Source organism: Aquila chrysaetos, chromosome 22 (genome assembly GCF_900496995.4).
Source record: "Aquila chrysaetos chrysaetos chromosome 22, bAquChr1.4, whole genome shotgun sequence".
Classification (NCBI taxonomy): domain Eukaryota; kingdom Metazoa; phylum Chordata; class Aves; order Accipitriformes; family Accipitridae; genus Aquila; species Aquila chrysaetos.
The window spans coordinates 16,900,882-16,920,686 of NC_044025.1; the positions used below are offsets into that span (position 1 = coordinate 16,900,882).

At 47.7% G+C, this 19,805-nt stretch overlaps 2 protein-coding genes across 5 annotated transcripts in view; one reads left to right on the top strand and one right to left on the bottom strand.

Annotated features, from left to right (window-relative positions):
* COL23A1 (collagen type XXIII alpha 1 chain) overlaps positions 1 to 19,805 on the top strand; it is a 203,122-nt gene that overhangs the window by 174,076 nt on the left and 9,241 nt on the right. The window contains exons 9-29 of one of the 3 annotated variants that reach the window (XM_041119310.1): positions 932 to 1,003; positions 2,293 to 2,409; positions 2,855 to 2,890; positions 3,404 to 3,430; positions 3,862 to 3,888; positions 5,015 to 5,059; positions 5,669 to 5,731; positions 6,990 to 7,034; positions 7,534 to 7,611; positions 9,175 to 9,228; positions 10,017 to 10,061; positions 10,559 to 10,648; positions 11,013 to 11,084; positions 11,822 to 11,863; positions 12,735 to 12,761; positions 13,184 to 13,255; positions 13,347 to 13,400; positions 13,669 to 13,695; positions 14,213 to 14,266; positions 14,945 to 15,031; positions 19,030 to 19,068. In XM_041119310.1, the coding sequence (XP_040975244.1) occupies positions 932 to 1,003; positions 2,293 to 2,409; positions 2,855 to 2,890; positions 3,404 to 3,430; positions 3,862 to 3,888; positions 5,015 to 5,059; positions 5,669 to 5,731; positions 6,990 to 7,034; positions 7,534 to 7,611; positions 9,175 to 9,228; positions 10,017 to 10,061; positions 10,559 to 10,648; positions 11,013 to 11,084; positions 11,822 to 11,863; positions 12,735 to 12,761; positions 13,184 to 13,255; positions 13,347 to 13,400; positions 13,669 to 13,695; positions 14,213 to 14,266; positions 14,945 to 15,031; positions 19,030 to 19,068 (1,173 nt within the window). Of the gene's footprint in view, positions 1 to 931; positions 1,004 to 2,292; positions 2,410 to 2,854; positions 2,891 to 3,403; positions 3,431 to 3,861; positions 3,889 to 5,014; positions 5,060 to 5,668; positions 5,732 to 6,989; positions 7,035 to 7,533; positions 7,612 to 9,174; positions 9,229 to 10,016; positions 10,062 to 10,558; positions 10,649 to 11,012; positions 11,085 to 11,821; positions 11,864 to 12,734; positions 12,762 to 13,183; positions 13,256 to 13,346; positions 13,401 to 13,668; positions 13,696 to 14,212; positions 14,267 to 14,944; positions 15,032 to 19,029; positions 19,078 to 19,805 lie in introns of those variants that run through there. The other 2 variants (XM_029997837.2, XM_041119311.1) reach the window with 2 other exon arrangements.
* The window catches only part of HNRNPAB (heterogeneous nuclear ribonucleoprotein A/B), a 31,379-nt gene continuing 29,556 nt past the window's right edge, over positions 17,983 to 19,805 (bottom strand). For both annotated transcript variants that reach the window (XM_029997849.2, XM_029997846.2), the window contains one exon: positions 17,983 to 18,447. The gene's annotated coding sequence lies outside the window, so the exon portion shown is untranslated. The remainder of the gene's footprint in view (positions 18,448 to 19,805) is intronic.

Consider the following 19,805-nt stretch of genomic DNA (forward strand, 5'->3'; position numbering starts at 1 on the left):
CCCTCACAGTGAGGAACTTCTTCCTTCCATCTAATCTAAATCTGCCCTCTTTCAGTTTAAATCCATTACCCCTTGTCCTATCACTACACGCCCTTGTACAAAGTCCCTCTCCAGCTTTCCTGTAGGTCCCCTTTAGGTACTGGCAGGCTGCCATAAGGTCTGCCCAGAGCCTTCTCTTCTCCAGGCTGAAGAACCTCAACCCTCTCAGCCTCACTTCATAGGAGAGGTGCTCCAGCCCTCTGATCGTTTTTGTGCCCTTCCTCTGGACCCACTCCAACAGGTCCATGTCCTGCTGATGTTGGGGCCCCAGAGCTGAACGCAGTACTGCAGGGGGGGTCTCACCCGAGCGGAGCAGAGGGGCAGAATCCCCTCCCTCGACCTGCTGGTCACGCTGCTTTTGATGCAGCCCAGGATACGGTTGGCTTTCTGGGCTGCAAACGCACGTTGGTGGGTCATGTTGAGCTTCTCACCAACCAACACCCCCAAGTCCTTCTCCTCGGGACTGCTCTCAATCCACTCATCGCCCAGCCTGTATTTGTGCCTGGGATTGCCCCGACCCATGTGCAGGACCTTGCACTTGGCCTTGTTGAACTTCGTGAGGTTCACACGGGCTCACCTCAAGCCTGTCCAGGTCCCTCTGGATGGCATCCCTTCCCTCCAGCCTGTCGACCGCACCACACAGCTTGGTGTCGTTGGCAAACTTGCGAAGGGCGCACTCGATCCCGCTGTCCGTGTCACTGACAAAGATGTTAAACGGCACCGGTCCCAGTACCGACCCCTGAGGAACACCAGTCGTTCATCCTCATGCATTAATTAATTATCGAGGAAAAATTGTTATGTATTGTTACAGCCTTTAAAACATATTGTTCTGCTGTGCTTTCATCTTGAATTCTTGCTCTTTCCTCCTCTGCCTCCCACTTCACCTGGCTAGATGGTTTTTCCCCGGCTCAATCATGGATTTCTGGCTAACGATCAGCTTGTCTTTAGCCGGCGAGTGCTCAAGGTAGATGTATCGGATCTGATGCCGCTGGTTTGCTGTGATTCTTTGAGTTGCTTTCGTTTCTTCTTTCTGGCTGATAGTGCACTATTGCTATTTTAAGTTGTCGCTACTGTGGCTACGTTCAGAAGTGCTTGTTGGGAGCACGCTTGAGTGAAACCCCATTGGATTTAGAGGGAGTTTTTTCAACAGACACATAAAAGTGATGGGTTTTAGGATTTGGCCACTTGTGGGAAGTGGGGATCAAGCAGCAAAGTCCTATAAATGTTCATATGAACAGTGCGGGTATTGTAAAATAAAATGCATTAAAACTAGAGTTGTCTAAATCCTTGTACTCTTAAATGTGAATTTTGCCTAATTAAAACATCAGTGGGAGACTCCTGACTTGACATAATTGGATGCAGTGTTCAGCGTTTGCAATAGGATTTTTTTCAAAACTATGCAAGTGATTTAGGAGCACAGATCTTGTTGAAAGGCCGTGGGATTTGTGCTGCTAAGTCACTTAAGGACTTCTGAAAATCCCACACTTGTCCCTGATTTGAGGGTGGACCACATATTAAATACAGTCCTCATACTGCCTCGGTGGTAACCCTTCCAGATGTTGCTAAAAGATTTACGAGACGGCCTTTCCATGAGGCTTTCCATTGTGCAGCCACATGGCTGTGCCCGGCCACAGCCCCGGGGCTGGGCTGCGGCGGCCGGCGGGGGGTCCGGAGCCGATAACTGGGTGGCGAAGCCCCGCGGGGTGCTCACCTCCGGAGCGGGCACCTACCAAACCTTCGCGATCACACGGAGATACAGCTGCTGCTTTTTAATTTGCGTCCAAGCGATGCAGGGCGTGAGCTACGCTGCGTGTTTATATATGACCTTGGCTGTATTTAAAGGGTACCGCTAAGCACTACTTTTGTGCGTGTGTGTGTTTATTTTGGTGTGGTGCACTAAGCTATGGAAGTGCGTGCATGCTCTGTGCCGGCATGTTGTCGGGACTGGGTTAATTCTGGGTACTGTCAAATTGGTGGTTTCCACGGAGAGTCGCTGGCCAAGGCTTAATGAGATAAAACCTCGTTGGAAGGCATGGGGCAAAATCCTCATTAAGGAACCAGACCCAAAGGGCGTGAATCGGCCATGAGCTCGCTTCCAGCCTTCCCAATTGGAAGCTGTAATTAAATTCCTCTGGGACGGCAGAGGCCAGCGTGCCGATGGCCCGGGGACGCGGTGCATGTGTCGCGGGCACCTCGTGGGCACCGCTTGCCGACGCCGCTTCATCTCACCATGTCTGTGTGAACTTCTTCCAGGGTGATCAAGGTCGAGATGGAGCCACTGGCCCCCCTGGTCCGCCAGGACCCCCAGGTGCCCGGGGGCCTCCTGGTGACACGGGAAAAGATGGCCCAAGAGGACCTTCAGGCCCCCCTGTAAGGACGGGAGATGCGCAGCGAGCACGTGCCGGGCAGTTCCCACCCCAGCGAGGGACAGGAGGGTGAAGGGCGTCCCCTTCACTGGTGCTGGGTCCCCAGCCTGGGCCAGCAGTTGGGCTCCGGTGGCTGCTCGTACAGCAAAACTTTGGGGCATGGGGCCGAGGGAGCAGGAGGGGACCTTCCACCTTCAGTTTCGGAGCAAAGAGCTGGACCCGGAGCGTGTATTTGCAGGTGCTGGTTGTCATTCAGAGAGCCCGGAGGAGATCTCTTCCCCAATCTGTAGCCTTCAGATGACCTGTTGCAAATCTCCAGATCACCGGCAATTTATTTAATAAAAAAAAAAATAGGCTAAAACATAATGCTGCTGAACATTCTCCTTGCTGCTGAGCATTTTGGAGAATGAGGGGTAATAGTTTCAATGTGGGCCTTTTTATTTTTGCAGGGTTTCAAAGGCGAGCCGGGAGAGGATGGCCTCGTGGTTAGTATTGCCCAGAAGCATCCGTGCGTGCGTGCCTCTCGCTTTACATCACCCTTCAGCTCGCTGCAGCGAGTGGTTTTGTGTCGTTGCTTACGGAGGCCAAAAAACCCCACTGGCAATTATAGATGCCCTAAAATGGATGTTTGTCCAGGGGTACCTGTGCCCTGGGGAGAAGAGAGGCCAGTGTTTGTCCCCTTGGCTCCTCTGGAGGGATGTGCTGCTCCTGTATCCCCACTGCTGCCCCTCTGAAGCCTCCTGGCATTGTAACTCCAATTCACTAAGGTCTAGGTTGGAGAAAAAGGTGCTCATTATACATAAAATACACCAGCTGTAAAAGAATATTTATTATTTACTGGGAGCACAGAGAACTTATGGCTTTATTTGTAAGGGAAGATGAGAAGTTGGTATCTATGTCATTTTTTTTTCACGGGAATTCAAGTACTCTTGGAAATGTTTTTATGCCGTTATACTCTATTGTCAAACAAGTATACCAACTACTCTTACATTCAACAGGGTGCCAGGGGACCTCCCGGACCAAAGGTGGGTAACAAGTAATTTCTTAGCTGTCTAATTTTAATATGAATTCTTGAAATATTGCTGTGTAATGGGGGTGGAGATGAACATAGGTATTTTGCACCGGACTTGCACTCATCTGTATATATCAGATACAAAATTTCTAAGGTATCACATTAGCCATTGACTTGGAGCTGCCAATGTCTGAATGTTGCCTCCTACTCAGTATCACACCCACTGCCCATGTTAAAACCTTGAAATGGGAGTGGAGGGAGCCACAAGGGGCTGGACACTGGTGTACTGTGGGAATGTGCTTTCTTGCATTTGGGGAGGATAAAGATGATCAACACAAGCCAAGTATTTTAGTTTTACAATTAATTTTTACTATCTATACAGTTGGTCTTATTTTCTATTATGTCCCTAAACTTCTTTCTCCTCTGTGCGTGTTGCTGTTGAAGGGTGAGCCTGGCATCCAAGGCAAAAAGGTAAAATGGTGATTTCCCCCCCCCCCCCCCCCCCCCCCCCCCCCCCCCCCCCCTTTGCATTACTTGGTGCTCAACTAGGGAAACCATTGCCAGAGACTGATGAAGCTGTGGCTGTCCATACCGAGCCCTTCCTTTTGTTCCCCGGGGTTTCTCACACATGAGACCCTGAGGCACGGGCACGGCTGTGCCTTCAGCCTGGTTTTCATTACCACAAGCAAGCCAGAAGCTGCAATCACATCTGCCCAACAGACAAAGAATAAAATAGCAAATGCCAAACAAAGCAGTAGGTCTTGAGCCCTTTCGCTCCAATAATTCAGGCTGAACCGGGAAGCGCCTGGAGGCTGTTATCTGCCCAGGGGCCCCTGGGCTGGGTTTGAGGTTCCCGGGATGGGCATCGCCAGGCAGCACCTCGGTCTCGTGGGGGTTGCCCACTCTCTTAAGGACAGGCACGCTGCTTGGGTCGGGCGTTGAAGACTGCGGGAGATGCACGTGTCCAAGCTCTCCACATTTTCTTCTGGTGGTGCCATCCAGTAGTGGATAAATCACTGCCTTTAACTGAAGCTGAAGCGCTGACAGGGCCCAGCGTTTCCCTCTTACTGCTTTGCCCCAGAACAGGCGTGGCCGCGGGTGTTTTTCAGGCCAGAATTTGGCTTAAAAAATTTCATAACTGGCCAGTAAAATTAACCTCTTCAGCACCTATGAAGTGGTCACGCTTCATTGTTCTCCTGGAGTAAAACAAGTGAAACAAGAATCTGCTCCTGGCAGATAGGTGTGCTGGTGACTTGTGATGGAAGTCCATGAAGATGAGTGGCAGCTTGCAGGAGGTCTTTGGGATCCAAAAAGCCTAAATGGATTAAATACCTAATTTCTATTAAAGGTGGGAGAGCACCTTCCCCAGGGCCTGCTGTAGGCAAATGCTGGGAGATGCCCGTCCACCTCCCTGGGAGCAGGAGACCGTGCTGGAGCCTCCTGGGCTCCTTGCTGCAGCTTTCCCCTGGCCTCCTGCAAACCTGTGTGGGTCTCGGTGGGATCAATGACACTCCGTGGGGTCAAATGACGTGTTGGATCCTAATGATACATGTGTAAGAGCTCGTTGTATTTCACCTTTTATATTTTATTTCGTTAGGGTGATGATGGGGTGCCTGGGGAACCAGGACTTACGGGCCCTAAGGTATGTTCTGCTCTGCGTCCATCCGACGTATGTGCTTGGCAGCACCTTTTGCTATCTGGGTTCTTGGCACAGTATCACGGTTGGGGCAGACAGAGAAGCACATTTCTCCCCTGACATGGAAAAAGAACAAAAAAAAAAAGAGAAAGAGAAGCATAACCCACCTCTCTGCCATGGTATCTCACCCAGAAGAAGTTTGCAAACGCAACTTGTTGGCTTTGGCAGAGAATTGCTATTTAGAGGCTCGTCTTGCAGAAGTGAATTGGGGAGCGTTGCTGGGGGTGGCCGGGAGCGGGGGTTCGGGATGTGGGTTTGTGCTGCCCAGATCAGGGTGCAGCGGGCTCTCCACGGGAGCCTTCTCCAGGTGCTGCAGTTTTGGGGCTAACTTTATGGCTGAACATACCACCCGCAGCCAAGCCATTAAGCCTGAAAGCTTCGTTTTTACCTCAAAGACTCCCCTTGTGCACCTAGGCAACGTGATGTATTTCAGGCTAGAAGCAGAGCTTTGCTCATTCACGTATGTAAAAGTAAAGCTAAAGCAAGAAAATTATAACCTGAAGAAATCTCTCCATCCTACCCGTATAGCGTTTATCGAAATTGTCTTGTTTTCAGGGAGAAAAAGGAAGCGTGGGTCCCAAGGGAGAGAACGGCACAGATGGCTTGCCAGGACCCAAGGTAAATAAAAGTCCATTAGCTGGGAAGCTGGGCACAGCCCTCTTGAGGCAGAGGGGTTCAGCTGAGTAGGTGTTTTAGGCCTTTGCCTTCTAAAAGGCTCATAAAATGCCCAAACTGAAATAAAACAGGGGGATGTTAAGTATTTTACCTTTTTGCGGTGATGAAAGCTGGATTCAAGCAGAGAACAGCGTAAGAGTTCTTAAAATCGTCTCCTTGCATGTTTTTCATTGAATTGCCTCCTTTTCCCCAAGAGAGCTAAACCTCTGATCACATTTTGATCCGATGTATTGATGGCTGCAGTATCGCTTCAAAGCCTAGAGCACTTAAGTGCCGTCCTGTTCTACTGACCTTCCTAACTGCCAAGAAATGCAATAAGACAGTCTTGATCTGTTACGTGGTGATGATGAGACCCGGACAGCATTTGTGGGCTGTTGTTTTCCCCCCTCAGCTGCTTCTTATTTAGTATGATCTGCATCCAGTCGTGTTTTCTATATCAAACAGTCGTGGCTCCTTGTTGGGCAAGAAACTGTATATGATGGAGAAATGTGGGCTCAGGTGACCCTTAGCCATTTTTTCTTCTAAAACCATAGCAGCAGTGCTGGTTTGTTCCCTCTGGGATCTGCTGAATTGAGTTTTCTTATGGAGAGTCTTTGTGTTTATACCTTTTTTTTACTTTTTGGAGAGCTTTAATTTGGCCAACAAATGGATTTCCATGGTATGGCGAAAGGTACATTTTTTGAATACCGAACTGAATTTTAGGTCACTGCTGTGAGAGTGCTACAGCTTTCCAAAACTTCCCAATTAAAAAAAAAAAAAGGAAAAAAAAAAAAAGGGGGGGGGGGGGAAATTTGGCACAGCCCTTTTCCTTAAACTCATCCTTGAAAATGGTTTAAAAGTGTCGGCCGACACTTTCCATGCGCAAAATTCAGCCTAAAGCAAAGAGAGGGCTATGTGAAACTTCAGCACAAAGAGCCAGAGCTTGGCACGCTCAGAGCGGACAGCTTGGCCCCGAGCAGGCCACTCTGCTCCCTCTGCGATGAGACATTTTCTTACTGTCAACTAGCTCACACCAATGTTATTTTTTGCAAAATATTTGCTCTGAAGTCAAATCTTTTTTTTTTTTGCTTTCCTTGTTGGTGCCATACTTTTCCTCATCTAAACCGTATCTTGGCATCTCATGTAGTTACAGTATTTTTAAGATAAATATCCTATATTTTCCTTGGTCTCTTTGAACCAAAAATGTGATTTTGATTTTCAGGGTGAACCTGGTGAGAAGGGAGGAATTGGCTCCATTGGACCCCGGGTATGGATGTTCAGGGTTTTGCTTTTTCAGTTTGGAGTTGTGTATTTGCCTTGACCTGAGCTGTTCCCCACCACCTCTTTCTGCTTAGTGTGAGGTTGAATTGCTTCAGGATCATTCAGTGCTAGAAAATAGAGATGGTGCATATTTAAACAAATCATTATGTAGGTACTGAACGCTGCCATGGGAGATAGCTCTGGGAAATGCAATCAAAATCCAATTTTCTTATCAAAGTGACCATCCTGTGACCCTTTTTTTGCAAGAGGGAAGCTGTGAATAGTGATAATGAAGTGAGGATTTCTATGCAGTTCTCCATTACACAAATTGATGCCCTTTTGAGGTTTGGTTGGGTGACGGTTACAGCTGTCAGACTAGGAATTGATTAAATTGATGGTGTTTGTAAGGTGAGAATCCCCAAACACCTGGGTGTCAGGTCTTTGCTTTCGTACCACCTGCTTCTCAGATGCTGCAAAAACTAAATAGGATTCGTCCCCGGTTGCAGGGTCCCCCCGGCCTGAAAGGGGAACAGGGTGACACCGTAGTGATCGACTACGATGGCCGAATCCTGGATGCGCTCAAGGTAAGTCGCACCATGGCCATGTCAATTCCTGTGGGTTAATGGGAAAGGACTGAAAAACTGCCAAGCTTTGCCACAGTGATGTTGTGGCATTGCGTCTGTCCCCGTCCTACATCTCCTTCCCGAGATCTCGGTCTCAGCACAGAGCTGGCCGGGAGGCAAGAGCTTATTGCGTCTGGGAGCTGAGGATATTTGGGATGTACCAGCAAAAGAGTGGCAAAACTCGAGGCTGTGAACTCAGGCTGGGTACCAGGCTCGTGGGATCCGGCTGTGGGATGTGAGTTAATATTCTGCAGGTAACAGCAACCTGACACAGCCCGTGACATATAAACAACCGACGCAACGAGTGCGAGCAGCCAAATTACAGCTTAAACCCTGCTGGCTGCGGGGCGTTATTCCCACGGCACGGTGCGGAGCTGCGATTTTCACTGCGCGTCCTCTGGAGCGGTTTTCTCTGCAAGCAGCGGTCGGGATGCGGGAGGAAGGGAAACTGTGCCCAAGCCCTCATCTGCCTGACCGAACAATGCCCTACCATTTTTGTTAAGATGAAAGAAGCTGAATAGAATAAATACTTAATTACAGATATATTTGAGAACCATCCTAATTGTTTTATAACAGGCTGCAGGGATACACAAAGTGATGGTAATTACCGTTTGCCAGATGTCTGCACGGCATGCAGCTTTGTGAGTGGAGTTTGTGGAGTGCAGTGGTTGGAGAGGCTCCATCAAACGTCTGGAGACTTCATCTGCTGGGCCCAGACCCTCTCCCCTGTGCTGCATGCGGAGATTGCCGAGGGGCACGTCATTGAACCTCCCTAACTTTGCCGTTTTCCTGCTTATGAGCCGTTTTCAGTGTTTGCGTGCTGACCTGTCTCATGGACAGTGCTTTGGAAAGGGGTGGCTCTACATGCTTCCAGTGGGATTAAATGTAACAGTATCTGACTGTGCACTCATGGAAAAAGGTGCTTGAGGATATGATACCGTTTTGTTTTTCAGCTGAGCGAGACCATGCGTTTTGCTGTTTGGGATAAATTTGCAAGTTGAAAAATATTTGTTCATCTCAAGGCAGATCGTGGTCTCCACACCCAGCAGTGCCCAGGAAAAACAGATTATTTAAGTGTGCAAGTTTTCCTGCTGTTAGTGCTCACACAAACCCCTTCATTTCCCCTCTTTAATTGCACCTCCCTGGCTGGTTGTTGCACTTTTCAGCAGGATGCTTCTCCCCAGGCCAGCTGGCTGGAGCGGGGAGAGTGCAAAAAGAGACCACCAGATCTGGGGCCACATCTCCAGCTAAAGGCATTTTGCCTCTTAACACATGTACTGCTGCACCTGTACACCCGGCTAGCTCCGGTTGTGTTTTCTTTTGCATGACCTTCCCCTGTGCCAGAGGGGCCCTTGGGTCGCTTTGTGTCAGCTGAGCTCATCGTGGTGTTTGGGCAACCCCGGTCCCACAAGTGTCTGTTGTAGATCATGGTTGGGAGCTTCTCCCAGCTCATCCCCAGCAGCATGAGGACAGCGTGCTTTAGTATTAGTCATGCTCATGCCCGTTTTGTTTGCTGTGTTTCAGGGTTCACCAGGTCCCCCAGGGCCACCGGGGCCCCAAGGCGCTCCAGGTCCCAAGGTGAGCCCAACCTCTGCCATGCAGACCTTGTTTCCTAGAGAGCGATGCGGTCGTTAGCAGCTCTCCATGTAGCAAGTGTTTCCCAAGCCAAAATAAGGCAGGCAATGCTGGCTGTGGGACCTGAGACTACGCGTGGTAAAGGAAATGCTATTTAACACTTTCTTGGGCTGAAAAAGGAGGTTTTCACACAAAAGCCAAAGTTTTGTTGACCTCTCTCTGGTCTCCAGCCTCTTCTGGAGGATGCTGTCCCAGAAACGAATCTGCTCCCAATTCCACACCTGATGGGTGAAATCCCAGCCCCTCCGAGACTTCCTCATTGCACGTGGCAGGAGGCAGAAGTAAATGGGAGAAGCAGTTGTGAAGAAGGGCCGGCATTCCCAAAGGCTGTGCCGAGCCGCCCTCCATCCCGCCTGCCCCGTGTGCCACTTACTGCCCCGGCACCGCATCCGAGCGGGACTCCTGTCCTCCCCCTCCACAAGCAATAGCCGGTAACCTACAGTCAGCTGTAGTTTCTGTAAGAGAAGAATTTAACCTACAGAAAAGCATCTCTCGGGATGGAGCAGGATTTTGGTGCCTCTCGAGGTCACCATGCTGCCCAAATCCAGATGAGACGGTAATGCTGGCACATCACTGAAACCTCCTTGCTGCTGCTCCTGAGCCTGGCAATGCCAAACCCATAACCACAACAGTTGATACACACGAATAACTCGTTTCCTTGCAAAATGCTTTCCCGAGATGATTTTCTGATTTAACTTACCGTGGGCTCCCCTTTCTTTGTGTCGCTTCAGGGAGAGCTGGGCTTGCCGGGTCCACCTGGACTGGACGGTGAAAAGGTGCGCGGGGCATGGCTGGAGCGAGACCTCGCAGGAGCTGAGTTAAAAAGGAGTTTACGTGTGTGTCTGTGAGAGCTGTTGCTGTGAAAAGTAAATCTCAGCCTGCCAGGAGCAAGTTCCTGCCCTGTAATGTTCAGCTGCATCTCCTTGAATTAATTGCCCTTTGCCTACGGCCCTGTGCTCAGCCGTGAGTGCGCAGATGCTGCTCACGGTCATGTCTGCTGGGTTAAAGGGGCTCCTTTTACGAGTGGTTCATCAGACACTGTCTCAAATTTTGTCATAAACCTTCCCAACCCTAACTGGCTGCAATCCCTGCTACGGCCCAGCCAAATTCTGCTGTGCCCGCAAAATTGGCATGTGTAAGTTTTAATGTTAAAACATGTTTTTGTAAGCTCGTGCTGCGATATGGAGAGAAAGAGTGGAAAGGCAGAAATGGCTGTTGTGGGGGGGGTTTAAATGGTTTTCTCCTAAGCAAGTTGTTTTCTGTAAACTTCCAGGGTCCCAAAGGAGCAAAGGGTGACCAGGGCAGCGTGGGAATCACGGGACAGAAAGGAGAGACAGGAGAAATGGGCTTAGCGGGTCCACCGGTACGTCCCTCCTTCTGTCCCTGTACGTCTGCTGCTTGGTTCTTTAATGTATTGATTTCTGCAAATGCTCAGAATATGGCCGGGTTTGCTGATTTAAGCAATGGCCTGTCCACACCTCGTTACTGCGGAGCTGGAGGATGCGGGAGCTTTAAATTTTCTTTGCTAATGATGATGATAACAGCTTATTCAGAAGGTGATCTAAGCCGGTAGCAAAAGGAGAAAATCTTTTCTCAAAGTCCCCTGGGGATGAACATGAGTTTTGCTTGAGCCAAGGCTGGAGTTTAGAGGAAAACAAATGTATTTTTCTCTTGGTTTTGCTTTCCTGGAAGACTCACCACATTGGCATTACACTGTTATCTTTTAGGGAGCAGAAGGGCCAAAAGGAGACAAAGGAGAAAAAGGAGACACCGGGTCACCGTGTTTGCAGAATAATCATGTAAGATCCTGGCAACATAAAGCCTCTTCCATGACGTGGGGTCAGGCGAAATCGGGGTGTGCAGGCTGGAGCCACCAGTCTCATATTCATCAATGTAGCAGAGGGGAACAAAACCCAGCTGCTTTCTACGGGAACTTTCAAATGCATCTAAATGGGGTTTATTTGTTAGGGAAGAACAGTTTGCATACTCGGCACCGCAAAGTTACTTTAGATTTTGCATTGATGGTTGAGATACTGGATGCTGCTGTTATAATTATATTTTGTTCTAAAAACATATCGGGCTCCTTGCAGTTTTATAGCATTTCTGCATCCTTTTTAACTTATTCATGCCTTTTGCTTAAAAAAAGAAGTGGTGGTGGGTTTGATAGCTTTTTATTAATGACATGAGAGCTCTAATTTTGTTCTGGTTTTTTTGTTTGTTTTGTTTTTTTTTTTAATCAAAAAGTCTGGTTTCCTCCAGTCTGTACAGAAAATGGCATCATTTTCCATTACATCCATTTTGCGACTGGCAAATACACTGAGTAGTGTGGGTTACATCTCTCATTTCAGAAGCTATCTTGATTCATATGCTTATTACGACTCATTTGTTTATAAGTCCTACAAGCAGCTCTTTGATTAGCAGATATTTTGATTAAAGCCATTAAATCATGATTTTGGGCCGTGTGAGGTTTCTATTCCCAAACTGTCTTCTCTCTGTGCCCAGCCCCATTAACATGCTGTTTAATTCCCTTCTGCAGATCATACCCGAGCCTGGACCCCCCGGATTACCCGGCCCTATGGTAGGACTCTGGAAAGAGGCTCTTTGAGCATTGCTGCAGATTTGTTATCGCATGTGATTAGTTGAGGACAAGGGTGGCTTGCTCTGTTTAATCGTTGTGGGCTGCTGTGAATCCAGGAAAAAAATGAAGGATGAGCTACAGCACTGGGTGCTCTTGTTGGAGAGATGGAAGGACCTGATTTAGGAGAGTACGTCAGCATTTGTGGCATAGTTTGCAAATAACCAAGCCGTTCCTTGGGATGGGGAAAAGATAAAACCTTGTGGGATGGGAAAACCTGTTCCCCACCACAGTGGTGTCTGTATTCCCATAAATTTGCCATGGTTTTTTGCCGTCAACTGCAGCGGGAGAGGCTGCGGGTGGTGATGAACCCGCAGAGCGTTTTTGATGCGGATGTCTAAGGTGTTTGGGTACCTGCGATGCTCCAAAAGGCTGAGGAGCCGTCAAGTGCATCAGGAGGGTCAGGATGCCTCTGCTGTGTCCAAGATGCACCTTGAGAGACCGCACTTCAAAACCAGGCCGCCTTCCAGGTGGCATTCGTAACCGGGGAGGTGTCCCCAGCCCTGCCCGAGCTCGGAGGGCCGTGGTGGCAGCGTGCCGCCCTCCGCAGCTTGCTGTCACTTGCTTCAGCAGCGCTCGCTCCCCAAAGCTCATGTTGCAGAGCTTTATTGTTGCCTGTTACGCAAAGCGGTCCCTTTCAGTTCCCCTTCCCTCTGACTTGACGTCGGAGAACCAAATAAACTGCCACCTGTCTTGAAAAGAAATATTTGGCCATTGTCAGCCCATAATTTGAGCAAGAAATGGTTTGGGAAGCAAACTTTGGGGTTTGTTTTTTAAAATCTGGTTTTCAAATGCACCATTGTCTTTCCCGCAGGGTCCTCCAGGAATCCAGGGGCCTAAAGTAAGTCAATAAATTAAATGTCACCCACTGTTTCCAGGCTGCCAGTGCATTATTTACAGGCTCACAAAGGCCTGTCAGCTCTGGGGACTGATTTTTTTGTCAGTTTGACAACACATCCCTGGGTTGTGCTGTGCAGCGGTTGGTGTTTTGGAAAACAAGCCATTTTTCCTTCCAAACACATTTACAATCTTAAATCCTCCTCCAGCACGGAGTCCTGAGGGCCAGCGGCACATGCGAGTTAGGGTTTCCAAACCCACAGGCTTAAACCTGTATTTTCAACTATTTTCTTATATGAGCCGGTCAAGAGGAGAATGTTACCAGCCGCGCAGGTATAAGCATCCCAGGAGGTGGTGGATGCACGGGGTGGCTGTCCTGGGCAGAGCTGCCCGGTCTTCTTGGTTGATGCCATTTCATTTATGCAGGGCTTGGACGGGGCAAAGGGAGAAAAAGGTGACAGCGGTGAGAAGGGGGACCACGGCGACACTGGACCTGCTGTGAGTCGTTTTCCCGTATCTCATTTCTGGCCATCAACAGAAACCTGCCTTACAGCAACTATCCCAATGCCTTGTTCCTGTTTTCTTTAAGGGTCTCCCGGGTGCTCCAGGGCTCATCGGTTTACCCGGTACCAAAGGAGAGAAGGTAATTATCGGTGTGGGAAAGAGGCGGTGAAGTTGTGGTGTAATCCTAAAATAGGGGCTGTAAAATCCTGCCACGGTGGGTCCAGCCAGAACTGCAGAGCTGGGCTTACCAGCACTATCCCGATGCGTGGCGAGGAGCTCCCCTCGAACCCCAGGGGCTGTTGGGTGAGCCCGTGCTGTCACTACACTATTTCACCAACTGGATATAAGTTTGCCTGCAATGCCAAACTCAATACGGCATGTCTTAATTTTTATTTTTACAACTGCAGGGAAAGCCAGGGGAGCCGGGATTGGATGTGAGTATGGAAAACATGAATTGTGATATATAGAAACATGAACAACACGCATGTAAAGGCCATCAAATTGCTTGAGGTTGTTGGAAAAATGTGCAGCTAACACTGTATAGACTACTCTGCCTTAAACATGGTGCCTGTGGAATGATGTCTGTAGGAAGGGGCTTAATTCAGGCCAGCTGCCAGACTACTTCCACTGCACAGCAGTAACTGCTCAGCTAAAGATGTCACAGGGGTTTCCCTTTCCAATTGAAAATATTTGTATTGGATTCAGTGAAATGAAAATCTCTAATAGCTGTAATGTTAGTGGGGTATGGTGAAGCACTAGCTTTCCCAAGAAATTGCTGGCATACTAAGTCAACAGGAAGAAAATGTCATATTCGTCACCATGGGAGGATGGGTTGATTGCTGGGGATTGCTTATGTTGAACTGAGATGCCAGGATGCTTGCACACTAAACTTAGAAACTTTTTTTTTTTTTTTTTTCCCCTTTAACCCCACCAAAAAAATTGTTGTGATAGGGTTTCCCAGGTCTCAGAGGAGAGAAAGGAGAGAGAAGTGAAAGAGGCGAGAAGGTGAGTGGGTTATGGCTGTAGAGATGCTCGGGGGGGCAGGACTGGCCGCTCTTTTCGGCAGGCGGCGATGCTTGCCCTGGGTGCTGGTTCCTTCTTCAGTCTGGCAGTGTTTCTCAGGTCGCTGCTGTAAGGCCTTTTCTGTGGCACAAGTATCTACGTGGTCCCAGTGTAGGGCAGGACATGCAGTTAATTTCTGCCCACTTGGAAGTGCTTTCTGCAAGCCTATCTCCTCCCAGCACAACCATTATAGCGAAATGGAGCAGCCTGACAGCTCCAAGTTGCAAAGAATTGCTAATTTTGGTTTATAGACCTTGAAAATGGATCCAAGTCAAAGGTTTTGTTACAGGGATCCTTAAATAAAGGGGTGCCCAGCTGGAGGCAGGAGCCCAGCTGAGCGCAGGGCAGTGGCTGGAAGCTGGGGTTCCCACTTACTGTCAGATACCAGCCTGGTTTCTAGCAGAAACTGGTCATTTAGTCATTCTGTTATAAAATTATCTATTAAAATATCTCCACCCAGCTTTAACTGAAGATTTTCGCAGTGATTTAATTAGTCAGCTGAGGCTACAGTAGTGCAAACGTCCCTACTCTGGCTGAGGTGTGGGACTCTGCAAGTGCTGTGCGACTTAAAGCCAAGGTGTTTCCTCTCCTGTTCCTGATATTTTCCTGTTGTGCCAACAGGGTGAGCGAGGAATACCAGGGAGAAAAGGAGCCAAAGGGCAGAAGGGGGAACCAGGCCCTCCCGGACTGGATCAGCCTTGTCCTGTGGTACGTCTTTTATTTCACTCACCCTAAGCATGCGTTGCCGGGACTGAAAAGGAGATGCAGCTTTGCAGCCAGGGAAAGAGAGGGAGGATTTGGTAGTTCTTTATTTTGCAGTAAATCAGAGCAGATGGTTATTGTTTTCTCACTTTTCTTAATGGTTTGTTTTATCTGCACTGCTGGAAGTTCACTGCTCGCTGTAAGGGCTCCTCACTGGCCAGATGGGAGCAAGCCACAGCAGTAAAAATAAAGAATCTTTGTGTAAAGACCTTCTTATTGTAGTCAGGAACAATGGGCTTCAGTAATGCTCTTCAGGAGATAGCGTGCCCTGGTGAAGCTGCTGGCCTGGCTTTTGAGTACATTTGAAATCAGGGAGTAACTCAGTGCAGTGGATGGGAATCAGTCTGAAAACAAGGTCAGCTCCATCCCTTCATCTCCGCAAACCGAGCAGGGGATGAGCCCAGATCGCTCTCCCCTGCGTGGAGAAGCGGGTGAGAGTTGCTAGCATCTTAGTACTGCCAAAGGTAAGTGATGTACGAGCTGGAGCTCCCCTGGGAGAAGAGACCTCGCTGTGTTTCTCTGCCTGAGACAGCAGCTCACACCTCAGATCTGTCCCTTCTCAGACGCGTCCCGGGCCGCCGCCGTGCAGCGTGTACACAAAGAGCCTTTCCAGGAAACCTCCTGGGTGTTTGAGCCTGAGGAACGTGGATCTCCCAAGTCCACTTCCAGAACCTTTCATTCCTTTGATAGGGCCCAGGAAAAAAAAAAAAACCTGTACTCGTTTATAAGCAGTTACTTGGTCTGGTAACGTTTACCTCCTTTTCATTACTATTTCTCATATAAAGACTAAAACCAGAGATCCCTTCCCTGAAATGCTTTGAGGCTGCAGGATGAAAGAGCGATTCGTATCAACTATTGAACTAAAACTACTGAAACGTAGCTGTTAGCCCCTAGTTCAGCTGCACCTAACTAGTAGTGCCAGGTACTTGCTCCAACATGCTCCAACAAACCCATTTCTTTTCTAAATGTGTGACTTTTTCTCACCCCATCAGCACAGCTATGGCAATCAAAGCTGTTGTGTGGCTCCGCTATACCAGCAAAAAGCTCCTTCAGTCAATACACTTTATTGTGCTTGGAGATTGAATGTGAACTACAATTAATTTTTTCGTTTGTTATGATCATCTTTCCTCCCTCAACATGCTGCATGATTTAACCCTCATCTTTTTCAACAGGCTGTTACAAACATGAATCTCTGGTTTGTGTATAAAGATCTTTCCCAGATGACAGACTATGTGTCTGTGAATTCCCTACCATAAAACCACTCTGCTGACTTGCTGTGTCATCAGAAATGGAGGTGTAAAGTTCTAGACCTGTCCTCCTCTGCCGAAACATTGCGCGTCTGTTCGAGTAACTCCCCTGTCCTTTACCATTCTCAACAAGCAGTTATTTTTTCAAACAGGGAGATCGTAGCATTGCAGGCAGCAAAAGGGACCCAGGTTTCCCAGGCCTGGACGGGGTGAGCGTGCCCTGCCCTTTGGTACAGTATCTGCTCTCTTTCTTTCTTTCTTTCTTGCATGGCTTGTGTGTGTTTCTGCTGTGGCCCAGCCCTGTCCCGAGGAGCGAATCCCTCCGGGGAGAGGAAGGACACAAGGCAGCAGAGCTGGACAAGATGTTTCACTTTGGCATTTGGGGAAGGATGCCAATGTGTTGTGCCTTCTCCCTCCCAGTTAAAATGACTTTAGGAGAGGAGCATAAGCAATGGGAGATCACGTAGGGGATGCTTGCCCCTTTATGATAACAGACGCTAAAAATTAGTTCTGGTTTCTCTCAGCACCTATGGCCAAGTTTGGTTCCCCTCGTGCCTGTGCTGCTGCAGCCCTGTGAGTCCAATTCCCAGCTGGGTTTTGAAAAGTTCCCTCAAGTGACCGGCCAGTTCTGTAGCACGGGGGTCACTGGCACTCTGGGCATTAGAATGGCTTTTGCTGTGTCAGCACGTAGCTCTGCCCTGCAGAGCTCAGGTTGAAGTCCAACCGTTATGCAGGAAGGTTTGTGCTCTGCTCCCTGAAAGGGCTCTGCACGACTAGCTAAAAGAGGTCATTGTTTTATTTTCATTTTTTTTTAACCATAGAAAATGCTGCATGTTCGATGATTTGCGGTTGTCTTCGGAGAAACAAAGGGCAGTAAGCTGTCTCTCTTTCAAAAAGTTAAATTACTTTCATATGTGTCAAAGAAACCAATTACTAGCAGCAGGCCTGCTTCAACTCTACATATCTACTCTCCAGAGATGTTATATTTACCAAGCATCTCCCATCTTAACTATATAGAAAACACAAGACCTGTCTGGATTGGAGGCAATGTAAACTGCAGTAGGCAATTTCTCCGATACCTAACTACTACACGACTAGTTAGTAAAGCACTTGCACATCTTCCCGCTTACGTATGTGAGGGTTAGTTACACATTGGCTGGGATTGTTGTCTTCGTTCTCCACCCCACCGTGCGGTGGAGGCTTGTTGGGCTCTCGGCGATGGCTTTCAGTCCAGCAGCACAAGCGTGAGCCTTACACGCAGGTTGCAAAGCTCTTTTTAAGTTGACGAGTCATTTTTTAATCACTTGAGTGAAACATGGTAGAAAGATGTGCAGTTTTAGGATGGCCAAAATAAGTATTTTGAGTGCACGGGAAGAAGAAAAAGCCCAGGGCAGAAATCAACCCCGTGATGGTCAGTGTTAGGATGCGCTTTAACAGCAGGTCAGGATCTTTCTAGGTTTAACAACTGCGCTGTGCCTTGTCCCCTTTACCCTTCACCCCCAGACAACTCTGGTAAATGTACAAGTTGCACTTTTTTTATGAATAGTCATGGACCAAAATAATGACTGGTGTCAGCAGAAAAATGTGTATGTTTTCTAACTAATGTTATAGGAAAGCATGTGAAAATAACTTGACCTGTTACACTAGGAGTAGCTGGAGAGGGTAACCTTACTTCACTGCATCTGTTTTATTGGGCATAGGCTATTTTACATATAAAATCAATACAGAATACAAAAAATGTGATGACTGACATTTACAGTAAAAAATGTAAAAATGCATTTTGACCTATATTTGCACTAGCAGTTATCTCCGCTGCGTACACATCCTCGTGGCTTCCCACCCCTAGTTAATGTGGAGGTGGCTCTGAGGGAAGGATCAGTGCATGTGTGCTCTCTGTAGCTCTACATGCAGAAATTCATGCAATCAGAGATCCAAGAGCCTTAAAAAAATCCAGCATCAGAAAAGGCAGCTGAAGTCAGCTATTTCTTCTAAAGTATCTTGAAAGAGTTGGTCACATATAGTCCATTCCTCTTCTAAGGGGCTCCTTCCTTTTCAGTGTTTTCCTCCTGGTAAGTAAGCTCTTCTGGCTTTCTGATTTCTGTATGTTTCTTGTATCTCCATCAGAAAAAGACAAATATTTTCACTCCCTTTGCATAGTCCACAACTCATCCTATTTCAATCAGTTCAGCAAATCAAGATTTCTAAAGAAACTAAGTACTGCAGGATCGAATTTAACACAATTACGATATCATCTGGGAAAAAAAAAAAATACATCACCGCCCCCAAACTGAAAAGCGCATACTAACAAAAAAATACATTTCCACATCATGCTTTCCATATATATATGTCCGACTGCAAAAACCACTACCTTATAAAGCAGATTATGAAGTTAATTAACTGTTGTTCCAAATTTTTGTATTTGTTCACATTTTCTTTTTTGTTCAAAGGAGAAAGAAAGTGTAGAGTTATTTTATTTTTCTTTTTACCCTGGGGTGTATTCAATTTTGTGTTGTGCGTGAGACATGGATTACATTGCCTGCATATTTATTTTTGTGCATATAACAGTAAATGGGTCTTGCATGGTAATTAAAGGTGCTGCTGAACCTTTCATCGTTGTGAACATTGAGCTTCAGGTTTTTGGGTCTGACACTTAAGTCACTGTCAACAGAAATTAAATCTGTAAATTCAATTTTGCAGGGACCAGATGGACTGCCAGTAGCAGGATGTTGGCATAAGGTACAGTAATAATAATAATTGTACATCCTTGAGCAGGTCCTGAGTAATGTTTTTTGCTGCATGGTGATTGTTTGCACTGCTGCGCATCCTTTAAGCAACAGGCACACATAATGTCAAGCCTTGGGAGAGCAGGATTCCATCTAGCTTCATGTCTTGTTCCCCACAGCTGTAGACTGGTGCTAGGAACACCGCTCCAAAAACTGGCTAAGCATGAAAAATCACTCTCGTTAATATTGTCAGTAGCAATGTCTTTTTTCAGGCTCGCTCAGGCTAGGCTTTTATTATGCCCTAGGCAGTTTAAGAACCACTCATGCAAAGACTGCACCACCTGCAAAATGCGCTCGTGTGACTTAGCCCATACGCTCTATCTGAGACTTTTACAGTGGGTTACCTCTTGTCACAGAGTTCCAAAACATTTATTTCCAAAGAAAGACTTTTCTGCCATTGTAATTACAATCCACAACCACTACGCTGCTTCAGTGCTCAAATCAGTAGATGTGGGTGCAGGTGGTCAGGTAATTCCTACAGTCTCACGCGCCCAGAACGGCCAGGCTAAGGGCTAAAGGCAGCCCGGGAGAATGAGGAGAGACGTGTTCCCCCGTAAGATGAGGATTTGATCCAGACTTGTAGGAGGATGCTGTAACCTCATTCTCCGACAAGGGTATGACACTGAAGCTGAGTGGAATTACTAACCCAGCCTCAAACATGTGGTGTGTGGACACACTTCAAGTTAGTAG